Source organism: Monodon monoceros, unplaced genomic scaffold (assembly GCF_005190385.1).
Source record: "Monodon monoceros isolate NGI ecotype Baffin Bay Population unplaced genomic scaffold, NGI_Narwhal_1 Super_Scaffold_18, whole genome shotgun sequence".
Lineage (NCBI taxonomy): Eukaryota > Metazoa > Chordata > Mammalia > Artiodactyla > Monodontidae > Monodon > Monodon monoceros.
In genome coordinates this window covers 165,667,483-165,688,799 of record NW_021703774.1, presented here as the reverse complement: position 1 = coordinate 165,688,799, position 21,317 = coordinate 165,667,483, and the positions used below count along the sequence as shown (strand labels likewise).

Here is a 21,317-nt window from a genome sequence, read left to right as displayed (position 1 = left end):
GATGGATGGATATATATATGTATGTATGTATGGATGGATATATATATGTATGGATGGATGGATGGATATATATATGTATGTATGGATGGATGGATATATATATATATGGATGGATGGATGGATGGATATATATATGTATGTATGTATGTATGTATATATATATATGTATGGATGGATGGATGGATATATATATGTATGTATGTATGGATGGATATATATATGTATGGATGGATGGATGGATGGATATATATGTATGGATGGATGGATGTATGGATATATATATATATGGATGGATGGATGGATGGATATACATATATATGTATGTATGTATGGATGGATATATGTATGTATGTATGTATGTATGTATATATATATGGATGGATGGATGGATGGATATATATATGTATGTATGGATGGATGGATATATATATGTATGTATGGATGGATGGATGGATATATATATATGTATGTATGTATGGATGGATATATATATATATGGATGGATGGATGGATGGATATACATATATATATGGATATACATATATATATACAGGGATGTTTGCTGCAGCATTATTTGTGATATCAAAAAATTGGAGACTACCCATATGCCCACGGACAGGGAGATCATAACTAAATGATGTCTTGAAAACATACTACTTTTAGCAATATCACTAGGCAATGGGACTGAGGAACTAGGTGGAGAAAAACAACAGGCAACATTTATCTTAAATACTTTTCTGCTGTCTGATATACATATATATATTTTTTCTTACAAAAAGCGTGTTTTACTTTTCTATTGAAATGTTTGAAATGTATGTATATAAAGGCCTAGAAGGATGTATATCAAACTCTGAAGAGTGCTTACATCTGAGTGTAGGAAAGGGATCAGGGTCTGGGAAGGATGAGAAGGGGCTTTATCTTGTTACTCCATATTCTATACTCTTGTTACTCTGTGTATTTTTCTTTTTAATTACAAGCAGATATTAATTTTACAATAAAAATAAAATAAAAACATGAACTTGAAGAAGAAAACCAAAGACAGGAGGTTTGGGGAAATTTTCCCAGGAGTCTTCCCACCTCATACCGTGATTTTTGGATGCCTTGTTGTCACAAAGCATTGCAGAGGGGGCCAAAGCCTGGGGGTGGTCTCTGGGGCCGGAGCAGCCCCTGGAGAGAGGGCAGGACCACACTCAGACATTGCTCTTGGCGTACACGATGGGGGCTGCAGCAGTGGCTCTTCCTACACATGGGTCCCCTGCCTCTAACATCATGATCTTGAAAACTGTAAATTCCACCACTAAGGGAAAAGGGAACCCCATTTTTGACATTTTGACTTAGGAAGCCCAAAGCGATTGCTTCACAGCTGAAACAGATAGAAAAATGGATTTGAGCAAAACTCTACTCATCTAATCAAACCAAAGAGTCAAAGAGTTTTCCAACAAACCCAACACGGTTTCCTAGTAAGTTCTCTTTCACTTTGCAGAGGTAGGTAATCGGATCTCCCGGTAGCAATGACTTATAATTACTAATTATTCCATAGGTCACCGTAAGAATGGCTTTCTGATGAGAATTACTCATTCCTAAATTAGCTAGATATATGTCTGCATTTTTGTTCTGGAATCCACAAGACTTTAACTAAAGACAACTAGCATTCAAATGAAAAAAAGACTTCTGAATGGTGTGTGTGTGGTAAAACAATTGTCAAATGCCCTCTTTCTTAGCAAATGGTTAGCAACCTTTGATTTTCTAGACGTTCTGTGAGATCCCAACACCAAGATCAACCCATTTTGTAGAAGAAGCAGAAGCAGGAGGACTTTGCTGGGGGCCGTTCCACTCCCGATTCCCCTTTGAGTGACACCTGATTTCCCCTCACCTGACGCTACCTGAGGAGGGGCCACCCCGGACACAGACACACAGACAGGACAGCGCCTTTGAGCTCACTCAGCTGTTACTACTTACGGCAGGAGACAAAGACCACAAGAACCCCGAAAACCTTCATTCCTGAGGAGACCAGGGGGTCCGAGGCACCAGGGGGTCCGAGGCACCAGGATCACACTTTCCTCTGCTTTCGAGGGCTCTGCCAGCTGAACTTCTGTTTGGGGAGGAAATAACCAAAATGAGGGGGTCCACGTGGATGTGAAACCCCAACACAGTGCAGGCCTTCAAAAGCCCTCAGTGGAGGGCTCAGAGCAAAGAGACCTTTTTCAAAGCTAATTATCTCTGAATATGATAATCCCTCGGTTATTTAGACCTAAATATAAAGATGAGAAGGGTTCAATTGTTTGAAAAGTGCAAGGCTTTTGTTTTTTTTTTAATTTCTTTCTTTGGCAACACTATGCCTTCATCTTTTTTTTTTTTTTTTTTCTTTTGAAGATTCAGTATTTCCTCTGTTGCCAAGTTGACAGGCAAATGCTATATGGCTCGTGTTGGAAATCCAGTGTGGGAAAGTCTGGCCCCATTTGCGTGGTAGTCCCCCTCTGTTTTCCTTCCTTGATGCCCAGGTATCTTATTCATAAACTTATCCCCTCTGAATCTGGCTTTCCTCTCCTAAAGAGACTAAAACTGGGGCTTCCCTAGTGGCGCAGTGGTTGAGAATCTGCCTGCCAATGCAGGGGACACGGGTTCGAGCTCTGGTCTGGGAGGATCCCACATGCCGCGGAGCAACTAGGCCCGTGAGCCACAACTACTGAGCCTGCGCGTCTGGAGCCTGTGCTCCACAACAAGAGAGGCCGCGATAGTGAGAGGCCCGCACCCCGCGATGAAGAGTGGCCCCTGCTTGCCGCAACTAGAGAAAGCCCTCGCACAGAAACGAAGACCCAACACAGCCAAAAATAAATAAATAAAATTTAAAAAAAAATAGATAAACCACAGGGAACTCTACTCAAAACTCTGTAATAACCTACACGGGAAAAGAATCTGAAAAAGACTAGGTATACGTGTATGTATAACTAAATCACTTTACTGTACACCTGAAACTAACACAACATTGTGAATTGATTAAACTTCAATTAAAAAAAGAAAAAACACTTAGCAGATCATTGCATCATAACAATTTATTATTTATTTTTTTAAAATAAATTTCTTTATTTCTTTATTTTTCGGCTGCGTTGGGCCTTCGTTGATGTGCGCAGGCTTTCTCTAGTTGCGACGAGCAGGGGCTACTCTTTTTTTTTTTTTTTTTTTTTTGCGGTACGCGGGCCTCTCACCGCTGTGGCCTCTCCCACTGTGGAGCACAGGCTCCGGACGCGCAGGCTCAGCGGCCATGGCTCACGGGCCCAGCCGCTCCGCGGCATGTGGGATCTTCCCGGACAGGGGCACGAACCCATGTCCCCTGCATCGGCAGGCGGACTCTCAACCACTGTGCCACCAGGGAAGCCCAGGGGGCTACTCTTTGTTGCGGTCTGCGGGCTCCTCATTGCGGTGGCTTCTCTTTGTTGCAGAGCACAGGCTCTAGGCATGCAGGCTTCAGCAGTTGTGGCATGTAGGCTTCAGTAGTTGTGGCACACGGGCTCAGTAGTTGTGGCACATGGGTTTAGTTGCTCTGTGGCATTTGGGCTCTTCCTGGACCAGGGCTCAAACCTGGGTCTCCTGCGGTGGCAGGCGGATTCTTAACCACTGCACCACCAAGGAAGTCCCATTTTTATTTCTAATAAAGTAAATTCTTTTAAAAAAAAAAAAGAGAGAGAGAGAAAAGAAAAAAATTCGTACATGCCAGGTGCTATTTTCTTTAAGGGCTTCATGCGTGTTACATTATTTAATCCTCACAATAACCTAAGAGGCTCTATTATCAGCTTAGAGATGGAGAAACTGAGGCCCAGAGAGTTTGGACAACTTCCTTGTGCTCAGACAGTCCCCTACTGCACAGACTTGTGGGGACCAACTAAAATAATGCAAGTAAAACTGCTTGGCACTATAAAATGCTGTACCAGGCGACCACACCCTTCTTATTATAGCATCTTATAGAAAAACCCGAACGAACTTTTTGGCCAAACCAATATCATTAGCAATGGTAATGGTAGCCATATCCGGCACACTTCCCACAGGACGACAGAGGAGAATGTGGGCTCAGGGTCCCACATCCTCACATGGAGCCCCCACTAGTTAGTCAACAGCTCTCTTTAAATACAAGTGGTTTTTATGCACTCCATCATAAATCAGGCTAACTCTGATAAGGTCAAGACCTGGACTATGAACCCTAGCTCAGCAGAGCCTAGAGGATTTGGCAGGTGTAGAGCTTCAGCTAGGTTTGCACTCCGTGGCGAAGTTTCCCAGGAAAATTTCAAAATGAGCGACTTGCTGAAGCGTCCTGGGAGAGTTTGCCATTTTCGCCCTCGTTGGCAAGTTTCTGGTGGACGCTTCGAGGCTGGGCCCTGACCGGGCCTGGTCCCAGGCAGCCTTCGTTTCAGATGCTGCACGGGATGTTTTTAAATGAGGTTCCATCTTACAGGCTGGCTTCCTTTGTCTCTTTTGAGTGTGAAAAAATTAACTGTGTGTTGGTTTAGCCCATGATGAAGGGACTCATATCTTTCAAAAGATCGGGTGGTGACACTTTGGAGAGACAAAGAAAGGGACCTGGGTGCACTACCGGTAATGAGATGGTACAGACTCTTATTAAGCACTAACTATGCATTCTTCTAATGAGACAAGATTGTGGCCCAAGGTGGGCCTCCAAGCTGACCAGAGACCAAATAGGTAAATATAGACCATATATAGATCGAAAGTCCCATGTGCAGAAATTCTATTCATTCTCCATTGATCCTGAATGCTTGGCATAGCTTCTGGCAGGTCCTCTCTTTAGGGATGGGATATCAGCTGTTCCTGACACTGTCACTCATTCACTGGGAATTGCCTCTGTCTGGTCAAAGGTTATGACCCCGCCAGGTGATGGGGGGAGGAGTAGCCCCTGGTCGAGGTGATGATTTAAAGGGCAAAACCCCCACCCCCAGGATGTTGAGAAAAGGGAACTCTCGTGCACTGTGGGTGGGAATGTAAATTGGTGCAGCCTCTGTGGAAAACAGTATGGAGGTTCCTCAAAATATTAAAAGTTGAACTACCATACGATCCAGCTATTCCACACTAATCCAAAAACGCAGATGACCCATATGTTCATTATTTTCAGTAGCCAAGGTATGAAAGCAACCTAAGTATATATATATATATATATATATATATATATATATATATATATATATAATGAAATATTACTCAGCCATAAAAAAATTAAAATTTTTGCCATTTGCAACAACATGGATGGGCCTAGAGGGCATTAGGCCAGCTGAAATAAGTCATAAAAAGAAAGACAAATACCATATAATTCACTTATATGTGGTATCTAAAAAACAAAACAAATGAACAAACAAAACAAAACAGAAACAGAGTCATAAATATGGAGAACAAACAGGTGGTTACCAGAGGGGAGGGAGGTGGAGGGTTGGATGAAAGAGGTGAAGGGCATTAAGAGATACAAGCTTCCAGTTATAAAATATCACGGGGATGTAATATACAGCACAAGGAATATAGTTAATAATACGTAATAATTTTGAGTGGTGACAGATGGTTAATAGACTTATCATGGTGATCGTTTCCTAATGCATTTCCTCAGTCACTCTGGTAACCCCCTGAAATTAACATGATATTGTATGCCAACTATACTTCAATAAAATAAATAAATAAATAAATAAAGGGCCACCCCCTTGGGTCCTTCAGGACAGCTCTGAAAGGCCATCCCAGGTCTTCCAGAGCTCGCTGGGGGACCAGCTGTGGCCTTAGCAACTGTCTCCACGTGTCAGCTTCTCCTGCTCTCCAACTTCGCCTGGTTCACATCCGCACAGGTGTCTCTGCAGGGAGCCCCCTGGCAATGCACTTCTCCATCTCAGAGTCTGTGTCCGGGGAGGCCAGTCTAAGCCTGTGCAGAGTGATGAGCACTGCTCTAGTGGTTGCATACATAAATGCCTTTGAGCTCAGAGAAAGGAGCGGTGGACTCACCTCCAAAAGGACGGAGGCGTTTGAGGGGGCCTTGAATGACCTTACATTTGTATTCTGCTCCTACTTCCTTCTCACTACAATCCTACCAGGCAGGACCTATCACTTCTTCATTTGACAATTGAGAAACCAACTCAGAGAGGAGAGGTGACCTGAAACAGTTCCACACGGCTACCAAGTGGTGGGGCCAGGACTAAGCTCTGTTCCCTAACTTCAAATCCACCTCGCCGGGCTCCCTACCTAAACCTCTTGTCTGGGTGGCATCTTGAAAGTTACAGAGCCTTTTCATAGATGCTGACCTCCACAGCTGTGACTTAGACAAGACAGACATGGTTCTCTCCCTTTGAGTAATCGTTTACGGATGCTTTGAATCGTGCTGAACCAAAGCTAAGAGCACAGGGCTAGGGGCCCAGAGACTTGATGAAGGGGGAGACGGAGGGACGGAGGGAGGGAGGCGTGACTCTTACGCCAGCCTCTAGGGCAGCAGCCAGCAAGCTGGCAGGTCCCTAGGAGTGACTCTCTCAAACCCATTACTTCATCTTACATGGGCAGTGATGAAACAATTGTTGGCTTTTCTCCCCCTGGAGAAAATAAGGAGGAAAGAGCCTACAAGATCCACAAGTCAAAGGTCATTCTAGTTTGTTCACCTAGCGTCTAACTAGCACAGTGCCTGGCACAAACTGGTACTAATGGTGATGACGGTTGACATGTGTATCACGTTTATTTTACACCTGGCACAATTCTGAGCACTTCACATATATTTACTCTTTAAGTCCTCATATCTAGTCCTTAGCTAGATAACTCCTGTTATTATCCTCGTTTTGAAGACAAAGGAAACTAGGCACTGAGAGATGGGCAGTAATAAATATTTGAGGGGTGAATGAATGAATGAATGATCCAAGGCCTATCATGCTTCAAGTCACAGAAATAAAAACGAAACTACAATCCATTGAGGAGCAGAATGGGGCTCAGCCTGGTACGTGGATTATCTCCTCGAATCCTCTTTCAGTCCTCCCAAAGAGGCACAGATGATCAAGCCCAGTTCACAGATGAGGGGAGAGAGACGGGCAGAGGGTAGGTAGGTTGCCCCGCAAATTGACAGAGCCAGGGCTTAGTCCAGGTGTGTCTGACTCCAAAGACAGCACCCCTAACCCCTTCGCAGTTCTCTTGCTTACCTGTGGGTCACTGGGCCAAACCCTGTACCTATCCAACACACAGCTGAGAAAACAAAACCGAAGACGCCCCTGAGCAGCCAAGCCCATGGCACAATGCTCTTATTTTAGACAAAATTCTAGCAAGAGCATCAGCCTCTTTTGCTCAGACCCAGAAGTTGAACAGAAATTAGAAAAAAGAGTGGCTGCTCTTAGCAGGAAGGCAAGGGAGAGAGAGGAATGATTAAAAGGATAACTGACCAAGCCCGTAAACCTGGGGCCAGGAGTGCAGGGCAGATGGCTCTAGCCACGTCAACAGTATTGCACCTGGAGCGTAGTTATTGCCTTCCAAGCCCCGAGAAAAGGTTGTAGTGTGCAGAGATGCCACTTCCTGTCACAGCCACTGCAGCTCCCTGAGCCTCAGGGTCTTCATCTGTGAGATGGAGACAACAGTCCAGGCCCCCGACAGATTGCCGGCAAGATTCAACAAGCTCCCGATGGCAAAAGCACTTGGTCAACAGTAGTCAAGGTGAGTTACCATGTCTGGTATGTTTTGCTGCAGAACACTGGGAAGAGTAGGCAATACATTTTTGGAAGTTTTCCAATAATATGGCAGAAATAATATTTAAGAAAAAAACAACTGCAGTATGTCAAGGGGTGAATTTCATTTTCTAGAAGCTTCTCTCTTGCAGTGCCCTCAGGAAGCTGATTCATCGGGAGGCATGACTAACTGTGGCAGCCTCTTGGCCTCTTAACCAGAAGATCCACCCAGTTCACCTTCTGCTTGAAGGTTATCCGTGGTCTCAATCGACATGTCTAATGGGATTGAGGACAGACAGAGTAGGGCACTGGGTACAGACTCCAAAATCTACAAGTTGCTAGTTCAAAAAAAAGGCCGATTGCTCTTTGGGGACAAGCTGCTAAGAAACTGAAGCTCCTGCCTTCAGCCCAGACCCGGGGGAGGGCTCATTTAGACTTCCAGCCACATACCCTTGGGGGGATACCAACTGGCAACTTGCTGGATCTCTCATAGAAAAGCCAGCTGTGCAATCAACATCACCATCATCATGAATTGAATTCTCATATGTACCTACCACAAAGCAGGCATGTGGTGGGCAAAGCAGGAAACTCAGACACAGGCAAGTTCCTGCCCACAAGGAGCTCATAATCTACTGAAGGAGATGTGCACCGTGAGATGAGAGCAGCAGGATGATGAACTTGCCCCTCACCAAGCACTCACCACGCGCCAGGCACTATGCTAAGACCTTTACATGTGTCATCTCATTTCACCCTCGTGACAATCCTATTCTCATCATCTCCGTTCTACAGAGGTGAAAACTGAGGTCCAGAGAAGTTAAAGCAGTTACCGAAGGTCTACAGCGAGCAAGGGGTGGAGCTGGGATTCAAACTCAAGCCTTGACCCCAGAGGTCACGCCTGCAACCCCATGACCAGCGCAATAGGCAGGTACAGGTAAAGTGCCAGGTGGGAATACTGGGGTGGGGGATGGGCCTCTGGGGTACAGGGTGGGCTTTGGAATCAGCTGGACTGGGGTTCTAAAAGTGCTCTGCCAATCGTTAACTTGGGGGGCCCTGAGATTCAATTGTTTTCTACAACTACATTGGCAGGGAGGAGAGTCCTGAAGATTAGAGGAGTTGACCTAGTGGGGGTCCATGGAGCCATCTTGGGCATCTTCCACTGGACCAAAAGGGATCAGAGAAAGCACAGGAGGGGTGTGTGTGTCGGGGTGGGGGGGGTGTGTGTGGTCAGGAAAGGCCTTCAAGAAAATGGTGACTTTTAAGATGGGCCTTGAAGGATCAGTAAATTTGGATTAACTTCAAGGAAGGGAGCAGGGTCAGGCAGGCACACGCAAAGACCCTGGAGGTGAAAAGGCTGAGGGCCCATTTGGGGGACAAGCTGGCTGGAGCCCAGGAAGAGAGCTGTGGAGTAGAGAGACCCATGTATGGGAAGGAGGTGAATCCACATTTAAGCTGGCAGGGCAGTGACCTTTGGCCACGTTTACTAAGAATCCACTTTGTATGTGTGCCGAAGACCTGGCATTAAAGGGTTCATCCTTTAAAGACATCCTCTTCAAAAAAGGCGGAGAGACAAAGGTAGCGGAGTCAGCCCTCTCTTTAAAGAGCAGGCAGGCACAGCAGTTGTCTGGCCAGCTTCTTTTCTTTCCCTTCCCTCCAGCCTCCCCCTAGGGCTGTGCATTCCATGGCCCCTGGGAGCAAAAGGCACACACTGCTGAAGACTAAACAGACCCTAGGCATAAGCACCGTTTCACTGTGTGCACACATGGGGACACATCCACGCACACAAACACACTCACGCACACAAATGGGGTAAGAAGCCAATCTGATTTTCCAAAAGATTGCATAATTCTTAGGTGATATTAAAATAGCTGATGAAGAATCCGCTTTAATCTTTTTTGGGTGGGCGTTGAAGGGCTGAAGAGTCTTGCTTAGATATTTCTGACAGAATCATTTACAAGAAATAAGCCTCCAGCACAGAGCTTTAAAACCTTCAGCTCCTAAAACCTCTAGCTCCTGCACCTTCTTGGGTCCTTAGATGCCTCCCTAGATGTGCAGGGTGGGTGAGGGGGTGACCCTAGCAGGGGACCTGCCCAACCCAGGGCCTCACCAGCAGCTCCCGCAGATCAGGTGTTTCTTTTCTGAGATGGGAAGAAACACCACCGCTGAAACAATCCCATCTTTCCCAGGCCCCCAGAGAACTTCCTGTCCGTGCCAATCACGTGGCACATAATCATGTCCAACCTGTGCTGCTCTTTCACCCTTGGCTCCGATTGTACTGAAAGGAATCTGATTGGTAGCTCCTTATGACTGTGCGACTCGTCTTCTCAGCCAATTGTGAACATCTTGCAGGAGGGTTAGAGGTGCACTCTATTACAGTCCTGTATCCATGCATCTGGGATAGACAAGGTAGCAAACATTTTGCCATTATGCTAGGTAGTGAATCTGAATTTTTTTCATCTGATGATATGGTTCTTGAATGTCTCCTAACATTATCTTCTAATAATACAGTCACTAGTTATTCCTCTGCAAATTCCAAGAGTCTAGAACAGGGCCTGGCAGACAAGTGTCCAGTTAGGACTCCTTCTGAAGCTATCTTAATTCCATCTTGGAAGAAAACCTTCGTCTATTAAGTCGGGATCTGAAGGGTAAGTGGCCATTAGGCAAAGAAAGAGGATGAGAAGTTGGGGAGCGTGGAGAAGAATCTTGTAGGCAGAGGGGACAGCAGGAGCAAGGGCCTGGAGTACGATGAGGGTGCGTACAGGTGTGACCCTGTGGCCAGGGACAGGCTTCAGGGCAGCCCTGGAGCAGCGGTGAACCTCGGACAGAATCAGAGGATGGGTTCCCTCCCATCGGAACAGGAGGGAGGAAGGAAAGCAAGGAGACGAAAGTAGGCAAGTTTGTAGGTCTGAGGGCAGAAAGCTGAGAAAGTTTCCATATGATGGCTTCTATCTTCTCTCTGAGGAGGGAAGTAAGGATATCTTCTGAGAAGGAGGAGGAACGAGGAGAGGTGAGAGATTTTGGGAGAGAGGACAAGGTTTGAAATAGCCACTGAGAAGAAAGGAGTCAAAACTGGGCTGGGGAAAGTGGGAGGATTTCTGTGTAGGATTGAGCGTCCAAAGGAGGTTGTAGACCCCATGTTTCCATGACATCAATGCCTGTGGCTGGTCAAGATTTCTTCAGGACTTTGGTGTAGGTGGACTGGTTGGGGTTTCCTCAGGTGGGAGTGATGGAAAGACAGCAAGACAAGGGCACAGCTTCTTGCAAGGGAATAGCTGAGGTAATGGAGCTTGAACTCAACCGGGTAGGGAAGAAGCAGGTTCATATGGAGAAAGCAGAAAGGCAATGGACGGGCCTCTGGAAGATGTTGAATGACAAGCATGGTAGAAGTGGCTGGAGTTGCGGAAGAAGTCATGGTCAGGAGGGTCAAAGCAGGTGCAGATGTAGCTACAGCAAGATTTCGGATGTGGCCCGGGAGTGCTAGGCTGATAGGGAAATGAGGAGGTCAAGGAACGGGTGTCGAAAGGGCGGCCTCAAACAGATGCCCTAAAAGCAGCTGCTCAGATTCTAGGATTCACAAGAATCAGTCATCTCAGCAGCTTCATCTGCCGATCAGGGACACTGAGAGGGTCAGGGCCTGAGCCAAGGTCACGAAAGGGGTTTGAGGCAGGCGGGCCTGCCACCCCCAGCCTCCTGGCCAGGGCTCTCCAACCCCTGGACGCCCTCTCCCCCAGGAGATGTGCAGCAAGGCAGGGAGGCTAGGTGAGGAAAAGAGGAGGCAGCAGAGGCCAGGCCTGAGTCCCCACCCCGTCGCCTCCCGGGGCCGAGCCCAGCCCCAACCCTACCCCCGCCCCCCCCCCCCCCCCCCCCCCGCCCCCCCCCCCCGCCCCAACCCTACCCCGCCCCTCCCCCTCCCCCCAGGCCGGGCCGGTTCCGGCCAGACCGGAAGCACGTGGCCGCCCACCGGCGCGGTTGCCCGGGAGACCCAGGCTGTTTACCCGCGGGACAGTGCCCGGCGACGGCGGCGGATGGAGCGGCGCCGCTAGGTGAGCGCGGCCGGCCGCCGGCCCGCGGGTTTGTCCTCGGCCTCCTGGGGGCGTGGGAGGGGCCGGGAGAGGCCAGCCCCGAGCCCCCCGGGGCCTGTCGCCCGGGCGGGCCTCCCCAGACTCGGCCCCAGGGGCGAAGCCCGGGAGACAGGTCAGGGGCCAGGAGGGAAGCGGCTGCTCCCCAGGGGCAGAGCCAGCCCGGCCAGAGCTCACCGTTGCCGGAATGGGACAGCTCCCGGGCTTTTCGGAAGCCGAGGGCCCTAGGAAACCGCTGGATCATGGCCTCCTGGCTGGGCAGTACAGACCGAACACAGACTCCGAGGGACAAGGGGATGTCCTGTCACACGGAGAGATCGGAACCAGATCTGAGCCTCCCCCCAGACCCCCGCTGTTTCACCCAGGTCAACTCGCACTTTCTAGAGGCTCTTTCTTGCCCCTCCCCCACATCCATCCTGCCGCCTAATCTTGCCTCCTTCTAGAACTAACAGTACTTGAAAAGAACTGAGCTCTTCTTCTCCACCTACCTCTAATCCCCCCTCCCCACTGCTGCTGGAATCATGCCCAGTTCCTTTTCCAGACCTTTGATCACTTGGTGGCTTGTGGTCCAATTTCTCAACTCCCCCTTTTAAACATGGCACTCTGCGTAGGACAGTGTATTCTAATCTTTAGTCCTGGGTAGAACTGGGAATGGTACCAAAGTTTTCTCATTCTCAGGCCAGCTACTATCTCCTGTTTGTTCTCCTGAGCGTTTTCATCCTCAAAGCCTCACAAGGAGGGGTGGGGATTGGTAGAGGATAGTATTAACTGACAAACATTTTTAAAAGACCGATTCAAATGTATGCATCCTTGGTATATACCAGCAGATCATATGTGGGTCGTTACATTTTATTGCATTTATTGTAGGCTTAGGTTTGGGTTGTGAGTGAAATAGGGTGGTCTGACCCCGTGGTGGGAGGTGGGAGCCTTTGGAAAGCCGGAAGATGGCGTTAGCTTCTCCTATCCAGTTCTTCTTTCCAGTTGATTTGGTGAGTAATCTTAAGGAATGGGCACCTGCCCTTTTGGCAGTTCCTTGGGAACCGTTATCAATGTTTGTTTCCTGACTCCTAGCAGGCCCCTGGGGTGCAGCTATTATGTTTAAGTAAACAGGCCACTTGCTTATTCAACAGGCAGCTTGATGGAAGCCTATGCCTAGATCTTGTCAAATCACTTTGTGGTTGAGAGTCTGCCAGGCCTAGAGGTGGTGAGATGAGCTGAGCAGGGTTGATGATGGATGCAGAAGCCTCCCTGGAGTGAGGCGGGAAGGCAGAGTTTGAGACCCAAGGTGTGAATATAAAGACGCCGTTGGCCCAGGTCCCCAAACACCTGTTTCCCCCACCTCCCCTCTCGATGTGGGAGAAGCTGGGGAGAGTTGATGTTCCCTCCATGTAACAGATGGTTCCTGCTCTCGGCAGGAGGCAGCGGGTTATGAAAGCAGGTTTGATGGAACGGTTTTACCTGAAGGAGGTGTTAATCTCTAAATAACCATGAGTGGGCTTATAGGGATTAGTCATAATTGAGGTTTTTCTCCGAGATAGCTCACAGTCATGTTATCTTATGACCAGGGTGTCTTGGATATGACACCCCCTGAACATGGATAATTATATAGTACCAAAAGGTATAGAAAGTGCATGCACACACTCAAGTTTTACTGTTAAAAATAATCCAGCAGGGAGCCTGTGAGAACACATGACTTTCCTCATCAAAGTTGTTAAGGAAGAGGTTTCTAAGTTACCAAACTTACTGACAGTTAAGCCTTCCCGAGGCGTGTGTGGGAATTAGAAGCCAAGTCTGTGATAACTGGGTAGAAGCTGTGGCAAATTAACAGCCCTTCTTCGACGGGGAAGGGTGGGCAGAGAGGGGGAGCTGGTCTCCCAGTTAAGCTTCTCTTTGGCAGAACAGTTGGGCAGTTATGACCTCCCCATGCCACCCTGAGTTAAGTGCAGAGCTGCTTAATTACAAGTGAAAGACTTTGACTAAAATTAAAGGGAACCCCCCCCCCACATTCTTCACAGTTGATCAGAAAATAGATTAAATTAACAAGGAGCTGGGCAGGCTTGTTTGATGCCAAGGAGAAGGCTCCCGAACTCCCAGCAGCCAGATTGAGTGTGAAAGACTAGAAGTGGGAAAATGGGAGTGAGGAAAGACATGGCCTGTGAGCAGAATGCAGCAAACGCAGAGGCCTTGCAGTCAAGAAAGACAGGGCAGACTTCTTTTTCTTCTTTTTTTAACATCTTTATTGGAGTATAATTGCTTTACAATGGTGTGTTAGTTTCTGCTTTATAACAAAGTGAATCAGCTATACGTATACATATATCCCCATATCCCCTCCCTCTTGCATCTCCCTCCCACCCTCCCTATCCCACCCCTCTAGGTGGTCACAGAGCACGGAGCTGATCTCCCTGTGCTATGCGGCTGCTTCCCACTAGCTAGCTGTTTTACATTTGGTAGTGTATATATGTCCATGCCACTCTCACTTCGCCCCAGCTTACCCTTCCCCCTCCCCGTGTCCTCAAGTCCATTCTCTACATCTGCGTCTTACTCCTGTCCTGCCCCTAGTTTCTTCAGAACCATTTTTTTTTTTTAAGATTCCATATATGTGTTAGCATATGGTATTTGTTTTTCTCTTTCTGACAGGGCAGACTTTGAACTGAGTAGGCCTTCAGGAATACACAGGGATACTGTGTTTTGTTTGGTTGTGGTTTTAGTGGTGAGGAAGGGGATATGCCCTAAAATTAGACAATGATGGTAATATGCACAGAATGGGAATATTAGGGTGCAGAGCTAAGGGGCTTGAATTGCATTGCTCAGCATTGTGTGATGAAGGTAGCTTGGAGTAAGTGAATGGGAGGTAAGTATACGATTAAAGTGTGGGATTAGGGGGACCCTGGCGGTCCAGTGGTTAGGACTCCACGGTTTCACTGCCGAGGGCCCAGGTTTGATCCCTGGTCGGGGAACTAAGATCCCACAAGCCATGTGGCGTGGCCAATGCATAACTAACTAACTAAATAAATAAATAAAAGTATGGGATCAGAAGGGACATATTAGAATGCATTTTTGGAGGCAGTAGCTCATTGGAGTCGACCTTCCGGCATTTCTGTGCAGTGGGCGGGGCAGGCACGGGTACCCTGAGTCACCCAGCCGATTAGAGGTGACTGGGAGTAGACCCGCCACGGACACCCTGGGGAAAAGCTCTGAAGCAACAGGTAAGACTTTTGGACCTAAAACAATCGAAAGCACTAAATAAACAGAAAACAAAAACCAAAAGCAGAAAAATGAAGCCTTTACTGTGTGCCAAGCCTGGTTTCACGGCCTTACCTGTGATGTTTCGTGTTACTGTCCTCATGTTGCAGATAGAGACTGATGTTTAGAGGCAGTTAAACAATGTTTTCAAGGTCATACAGCTAATTCTATAGATGAGGAAAGCAATGTATGAGAAAGGTAGAATGATTGTCCCATGGTCATCCAGCTAGCTCTTGGCAGGGCCTGAAATAGAACCTAGGTCTCACGACACCTCCCAAACGTGCTGCTTCCTGGGGAGGCTCTGGGAAGCTACCAGATGGTCTTTCGAGGGCTGGGAGAGGGCTGGTCAGGCTGCAGGTGGAGAGAGCCGCAGTCGCAGTGGTGGTCAGGATTCAGAGGAGGCAGGGAGCCCAACACGTTGCAGCGTCCTGGGAAGGATGTAACCAGGGACTGGGAAGAAAAGGTGATCAGAAGCGTGTTAGCGAAGGTGCTGTGAAGATGGCGAGGACAGGGGAGGGGGCCTGACTTGGCAGTTCCAGGCCCGCAAGAGAAACACGCCTCCCACCGTGCTTCAGGACGTGCACTCGTGCACACCCCCAAATACAGGGTGTGGGAGGTCCAAACACAGGGGCCCTCAAAGTGTTGACAAGGTGGTTGGGAAGAAGAAATGTCAGCAGCTAACGAAGAGACTGAATGTGACCAGTGCTGGGGGAGAGGCCAAGTCTGGTCCTGGAGAACAGGACTGGGTGTCACAGACCTGGGTTGGGCTCATGAGCTAGCAATACCTTTTACACTTTTAATGGTTGGAAAAAATAAAAAGAAGAAGATTTTGTGCTGCATGAACATGATATGAAATTCAAATGCCAGTGTCCATAAAGGCAGTTCTCTTGGGACAAAGCCACACCTGTTCATTTACACACTGTCTATGGCGGGCGGCGTTCACACCACAAGGGCAGAGATGAGTAGTTGTGACAGACTGTGGCCCACGAAGCCGAAAATATTTACTCTCTGGCCATTTACGGAAAGGGATTGCCAACCCTGGTCTAGAAGCCGAGTGCCCCCCTGTGAGATCTGGCCAGTGGGTGGACCAGCAGTGGGGTCTCCTTCTCCTCTCCCCCAGCCTGATGACAAAGTGAGGGCAGCCGAGGGATGTTGCATGAAGTGACTTGCACAGAGCCGCCTAGCAAGGTTGAATGAAAAGCCAGTAGAAAGGAAAATGGAGTATATGGAGGGGGAACGGGGAAAATGGGGAGGCAGAGGGTGGTGATTCCCCAGTGAATACGGGGCGGGAGCCCCCCGCCACCTGTGGCAGGAAGCTCAAGCTCTCAGCTCTTTTTTTTTATCATCTTTATTGGAGTATAATTGCTTTACAATGGTGTGTTAGTTTTGGCTGTGTAACAAAGTGAATCAGCTATACGTATACATATATCCCCATATCCCCTCCCTCTTGTGTCTCCCTCCCACCCTACCTATCCCACCCCTCTAGGTGGACACAAAGCACCGAGCTGATCTCCCTGTGCTATGCGGCTGCTTCCCACTAGCTATCTGTTTTACATTTGGTAGTGTATATATGTCCATGCCACTCTCTCACTTTGTCCCAGCTTACCCTTCCCCCTCCCCGTGTCCTCAAGTCCATTCTCTAGTAGGTCTGTGTTTTTATTCCCGTCCTGCCCCTAGGTTCTTCATAACCTTTTTTTCTTTTTTTCAGATTCCATATGTGGCACATATATACAATGGAATATTAGCCATAAAAAGAAGTGAAACTGAGTTATTTGTAGTGAGGTGGATGGACCTAGAGTCTGTCATACAGAGTGAAGTAAGTCAGAAAGAGAAAAACAAATACCGTCTGCTAACACATATATATAGCTCTCAGCTCTTGAGTGAAGCTGAGCTTGGATTCCCTGCTGGGTAACTGAACAGGGATACTTTCTCTCTTCTGAGCAAAGGCAGCCACGGGTAACGCTCTCTTCTGGGCCTCCAGGTCTGTGGACAGTGTAGGGCAGAGCGCCCCACCCTGGGAGCCAGCAGATTCCGCCCTCAGGACTGGACCCTGGCTCTTCCCTCAGCTGGGACACTTTCCCCCTAGAGCAAGGGTGGGCAAACCACAGCCTGTGGGCCAAATGGGGCCCACCCCTGTCCTTGTAAATAAAGTTGCCTGGGAACACAGCCGCAGTCCCTTGCTTACATATTGTCTATGGCTGTTCTTGTGCTACAGGGGCAGGGGTGAGTGGTTGGATCAGAGACCACGTGGCTCCCAAAGCCAAAACCATTTAGAGAAAAAGTTAGCTGAGCCCTGCTCTCGATTGTAACAGCGCTTATTCCTTCTCATCAATCTGGTCTCTCAGGTTAAAGCCCTCCCAACCCCCTGTAAGAATAAGAATTAGTCGCTCGCTGGTGCAATACTTTATTTTCCCCATAGCAGTTAGTAGTCGTTGAAAATATCTATTTACTTGTGGATTTAACACCAGCCTCTTCTCACTATAATAATTTAAGTTGCAAGGACTTTGGTTCACTGATATATTCCAATGCCTGGAATGAAGGAATGAATGAACTGCAGCTGGTGCCCTTCTCCAGATGCCAGAAATCCAGAGAGAAGCTCCTCTGCACACCCCCTCCCGCCCCCATTGTGGCCGGTCCTTATTCTGGATCCTGGGAAGTGAATGGCTCAGGTCCGGAAGTCCTAGAACATTTAACCCACAGCCTCCTCTCTTTTGCTTCCTTAGGGGTCTTGAGGAGCAATGGCCACAGAAGCCCCTGTGAACATCGCCCCCCCTGAATGCAGCACTGTTGTCAGCACAGCAGCTGACAGCTTCATTTGGCGGCCAGACTCACTAAACATGCGCGTCACGAGGCCCAAGTCCGCCAAGGGACGTCCTCGGCCAAGTCTGCGTAAGCCCGCAGGCATGGAGGGATGCTGCAGCCTCACGCCATCTTCACCTCCAGCCATTCCCTGCGAGTCGCCGAGCAGCCAGAAACCGGGAGCCTGCACACCCAAATCTCCGAATCAGGGAGCCCCCGATGAGATCCCGGAGCTGCTGCAGCAGGTGCCCATAGGGGCATCCTCTTCCCTCAATAAATACCCAGTCCTTCCTTCCATCAACAGGAAGACCCTGGAGGAGGGGGCCCTGGAAACAGTTGCTAAAAAGGCTGGTTCCCTGCAGCTGAGCAGCACCCAGGCTCTTTACCAAGCGGAGACCCGCACCGTGAAGATGAGTGAAGAAGATTCCCGAGCTCAGCCTCGTTCCCCGGAGAGGAAATTCATCGAGCGGACCAAGAGACAAAGCTCCTACAGGGCCAGAGACCTGGAGGAACCGTCGGATCAAGAGCCTAGGCTACTGCTTGCCGTCAGATCACCATCCGGACGGAGGTTTGTCCACCATTTCCGGCCAACTGATGACTTATACACCGTTGTCGCCGTGGCCGAACACAAGAACAAGGCCACCTACCGACACCGCAGCATTGAAACGATGGAGGTGCCCAGGAGACATTTCTCTGACCTCACCAAGTCTCTGCAGGAGTGCGGAATCCTCCACAAGTCGGTGCTGGGCATCTCACAGGAAGATGGGGAGGGATGGCCCTGAGTCCGCAGCCACCCAGCTGGGGTCCTGGGTCTCTGAGCAAGGAGCATGCTTGGGCGCCACGGCCTCCCAGGCAGCTTGGTTCCAAGTGCCATGTGAATCTGGCGCAGCTGTGACTCTTGGGACACTCACCCTCAGAGCATTTTCTTTGACGCAGTGAAATCTACGCAGGCACCAAATGCGTTAAGAGGATTCTCTTCCAGTTGTTAAGTTCTCTCCACCACGGGAGTGAACTGGCAAGTGACCAAGGCTATTCCTGGAACAGCTGTGACCAGGCCTTCTCCTCTCCTCCTTGGGTCCTTTCTGAAGCACCTGCTTACCTTTACAATGAACTTGCGCTCCCTTGAAGCCAATGGTTTGCCTTTCTGTATTCGATGCGGGATTAAACACTTCCCAGAGAGGATTCTGGTCTGGTAAATAACCAGGGTTCAGGAAATACTGCACTGGCATTTGTGTTTCTTGCAAGCATCTTTAAGAAGCGGGCGCTTGACCCTATTTTGGGAGCAGCCCCTTTGCCAAGCTCGGTGGCTCGAGTTTCTCGGGGATTACCGTTTGTGTGAAGTGGTTTCAGAGGAAAGAATAGGTCTTCAGCTAATACAAATCCCCCAATACACCAACATTTCGGAAAGAGCCCCAGAACTGGAAAGTGAATCCCTTCCATAAGCAGGGATTTGCCAGGAGCTACTTTATTTTTAATAGAGACTGACGAGGTTTACAATTTTTGGTAGCTACTCTCTGCACAAAATTTTCCCCAAACAGAAAAGCCAGTGTAATCTTACATCCTTTGCTTTTGTCAGTGATGGCATCTTTTGTTTTTAAATGGCACAAACCTACACGTCTGCACAAGCTTGTAGGAAAGGCCCCTTTGGCTTATCTGGGTGTGGATACATTGTTTTATCCCCCAGTTTCAGGGTCTCCCCTACTCCAAACACGGACGCCCCCTTGAGATGACAGGGGTGCCCCCGTGTTCTGATTTCGAATCACCCGGAGGAAGAGGGCGCCTCGGTTTGGTGTCGCTTTGCTGTGCCTACGCTGAGACCATGTGCCCAAATAAATGTCTGGTCGATCAGCATGACACCCGTAGCTGTGTGGCAGACCCCGGAGTCTTGCTTTTCCAGCTCTGAAATGGTGACATGAAAATTCTCCAAAGTTCCCTCGTGTTGTAAGCTCAGCAAGGCTCCCACATCTCACCTGGATCCCCTTTATGGCCAAATCACCGTTCAGAGTGGAGAACACCTGTCCTCCCAGAGCCCAGCCATCACAAAGCCCTGAGTACTGATACGCACCCCTACTTGCTAGGTACACAGAGAAGGCAGGACTTCTAGAAGCATAGCAACGAGTGCATCTCGTGCATAGGTGAGGCCTGTGGTTGGAAATGTTACTCCCAGCAAGTTGATACTTGGCCCTGGAGATGAACACCAACATCCTTTCCTCTGAAGAAGGCTCGACTTGTCCTAACTGCATCCCACGCCACCCAGATCGTTCCAGAATAGGTTATTTTGGAATGTTTTGCAAAATTTCTTAATGCCATTTGGTCAGCCGCTCCTCTGACTGCAAAGGTCAGCTGGGGCTGGTGGCGCCTTGGGCAGGCCCAGGCCACTGGCCGCATCCCCCGGCTGCTGACCACGCAGAAGGGCCTGGTGACTCGAGCCTGGTACGCACAGTCCAGGGATTTCGCCTCCTACCCAGGACTCGAGCACGGAACTCTGCCTCTGATCTAGGAGGCTGGGGGAAGAGACTCCCACATTTTATTCTTACCACCTACTCTGTGGTAAGAATAAAATCCCACCCACCTGGGACTTGGTAATTTCTCCAGGCAGGAAATCTTTAGAAAATTGCAGTGAAATGGAGCATGCTTGGAGGAGTTAGAATGTTCTGCACTTAGGAGTTTGCTACTGCTGTTTAGCTTAGAATTTTGGGGGTAGTGGGAACAAAATGGAAGGCATAAAGCATAGGAATATTTTAGGATATTTGGGGATATGTGAACAAAGCTAGATTTGAAACACATCTTTTGTTTCAAATAAACTTTTTCTGCGGGGACAAAAGATGACAATACTAATAATAAAAACCGATTTGCGTGAAACTGAGTCAGTGGAGAAGTGCATCTTCCTATTTCAGCCCAAGGCTTCGGCCACCCACGTTAATGGACAGAGGGCGTTGTGAACCCCATCTTCAGTTCTCTCCTTGGCAAAGCACTTGGCCCTGCTGTTTGATCCAAGTCCTCTTCCCCAGGCACTCTAGATGCCCACCCTTCCGAAAGCTCCTACTTTCAGCTCATATCAGAGCACTAAGCTGGCCTGTAGGGGAAGAAACGCCTGAATTTCTTCCCCAAATCATTCCATGTACTCTTCTTTTGAGGTTGGCAAGAACACACTGTATCAGAACTTCAGCGTTCTTGGCTCTGTAGGTGGTAGTGCCAATCAGGTACCCTGGCCTAATGAGCTAAGCTGAGCCCAGGGCCTAACTCTTGGTGGCCCTGGTAGGTCTGAAGTTGGCCCACTTTGCGGTCACAGGCCTGAGTCATTCATTTAACCCACAGTCATTGAGGGTCTGCCCTGTGCCACACCGGCTCACAGGCATAGGCGCCCTAGCAAGGGAGCATCGGCAAGACAATGTGGAACCACCTTGGGCTGTCAACTCCAACCAGCTGAGGGCAGCAGCTGTAGCTTTATCTGGGAGGGCCCTAGAGTGAGGGCCAGACTGGATGGCTGCCGGGTCTTCTCCCCACCTTGCGGGAATACAGAAGA

General features: G+C 48.8%; 1 protein-coding gene across 1 annotated transcript; it reads left to right on the top strand.

Annotated features, from left to right (window-relative positions):
- Nucleotides 1-17,730: 17,730 nt before the first annotated feature.
- Nucleotides 17,731-18,573, top strand: UBXN10 (UBX domain protein 10). The gene has a single exon (XM_029227316.1). It carries the CDS (start codon nucleotides 17,731-17,733, stop codon nucleotides 18,571-18,573), a length of 843 nt encoding a protein of 280 aa, XP_029083149.1.
- Nucleotides 18,574-21,317: the final 2,744 nt, after the last annotated feature.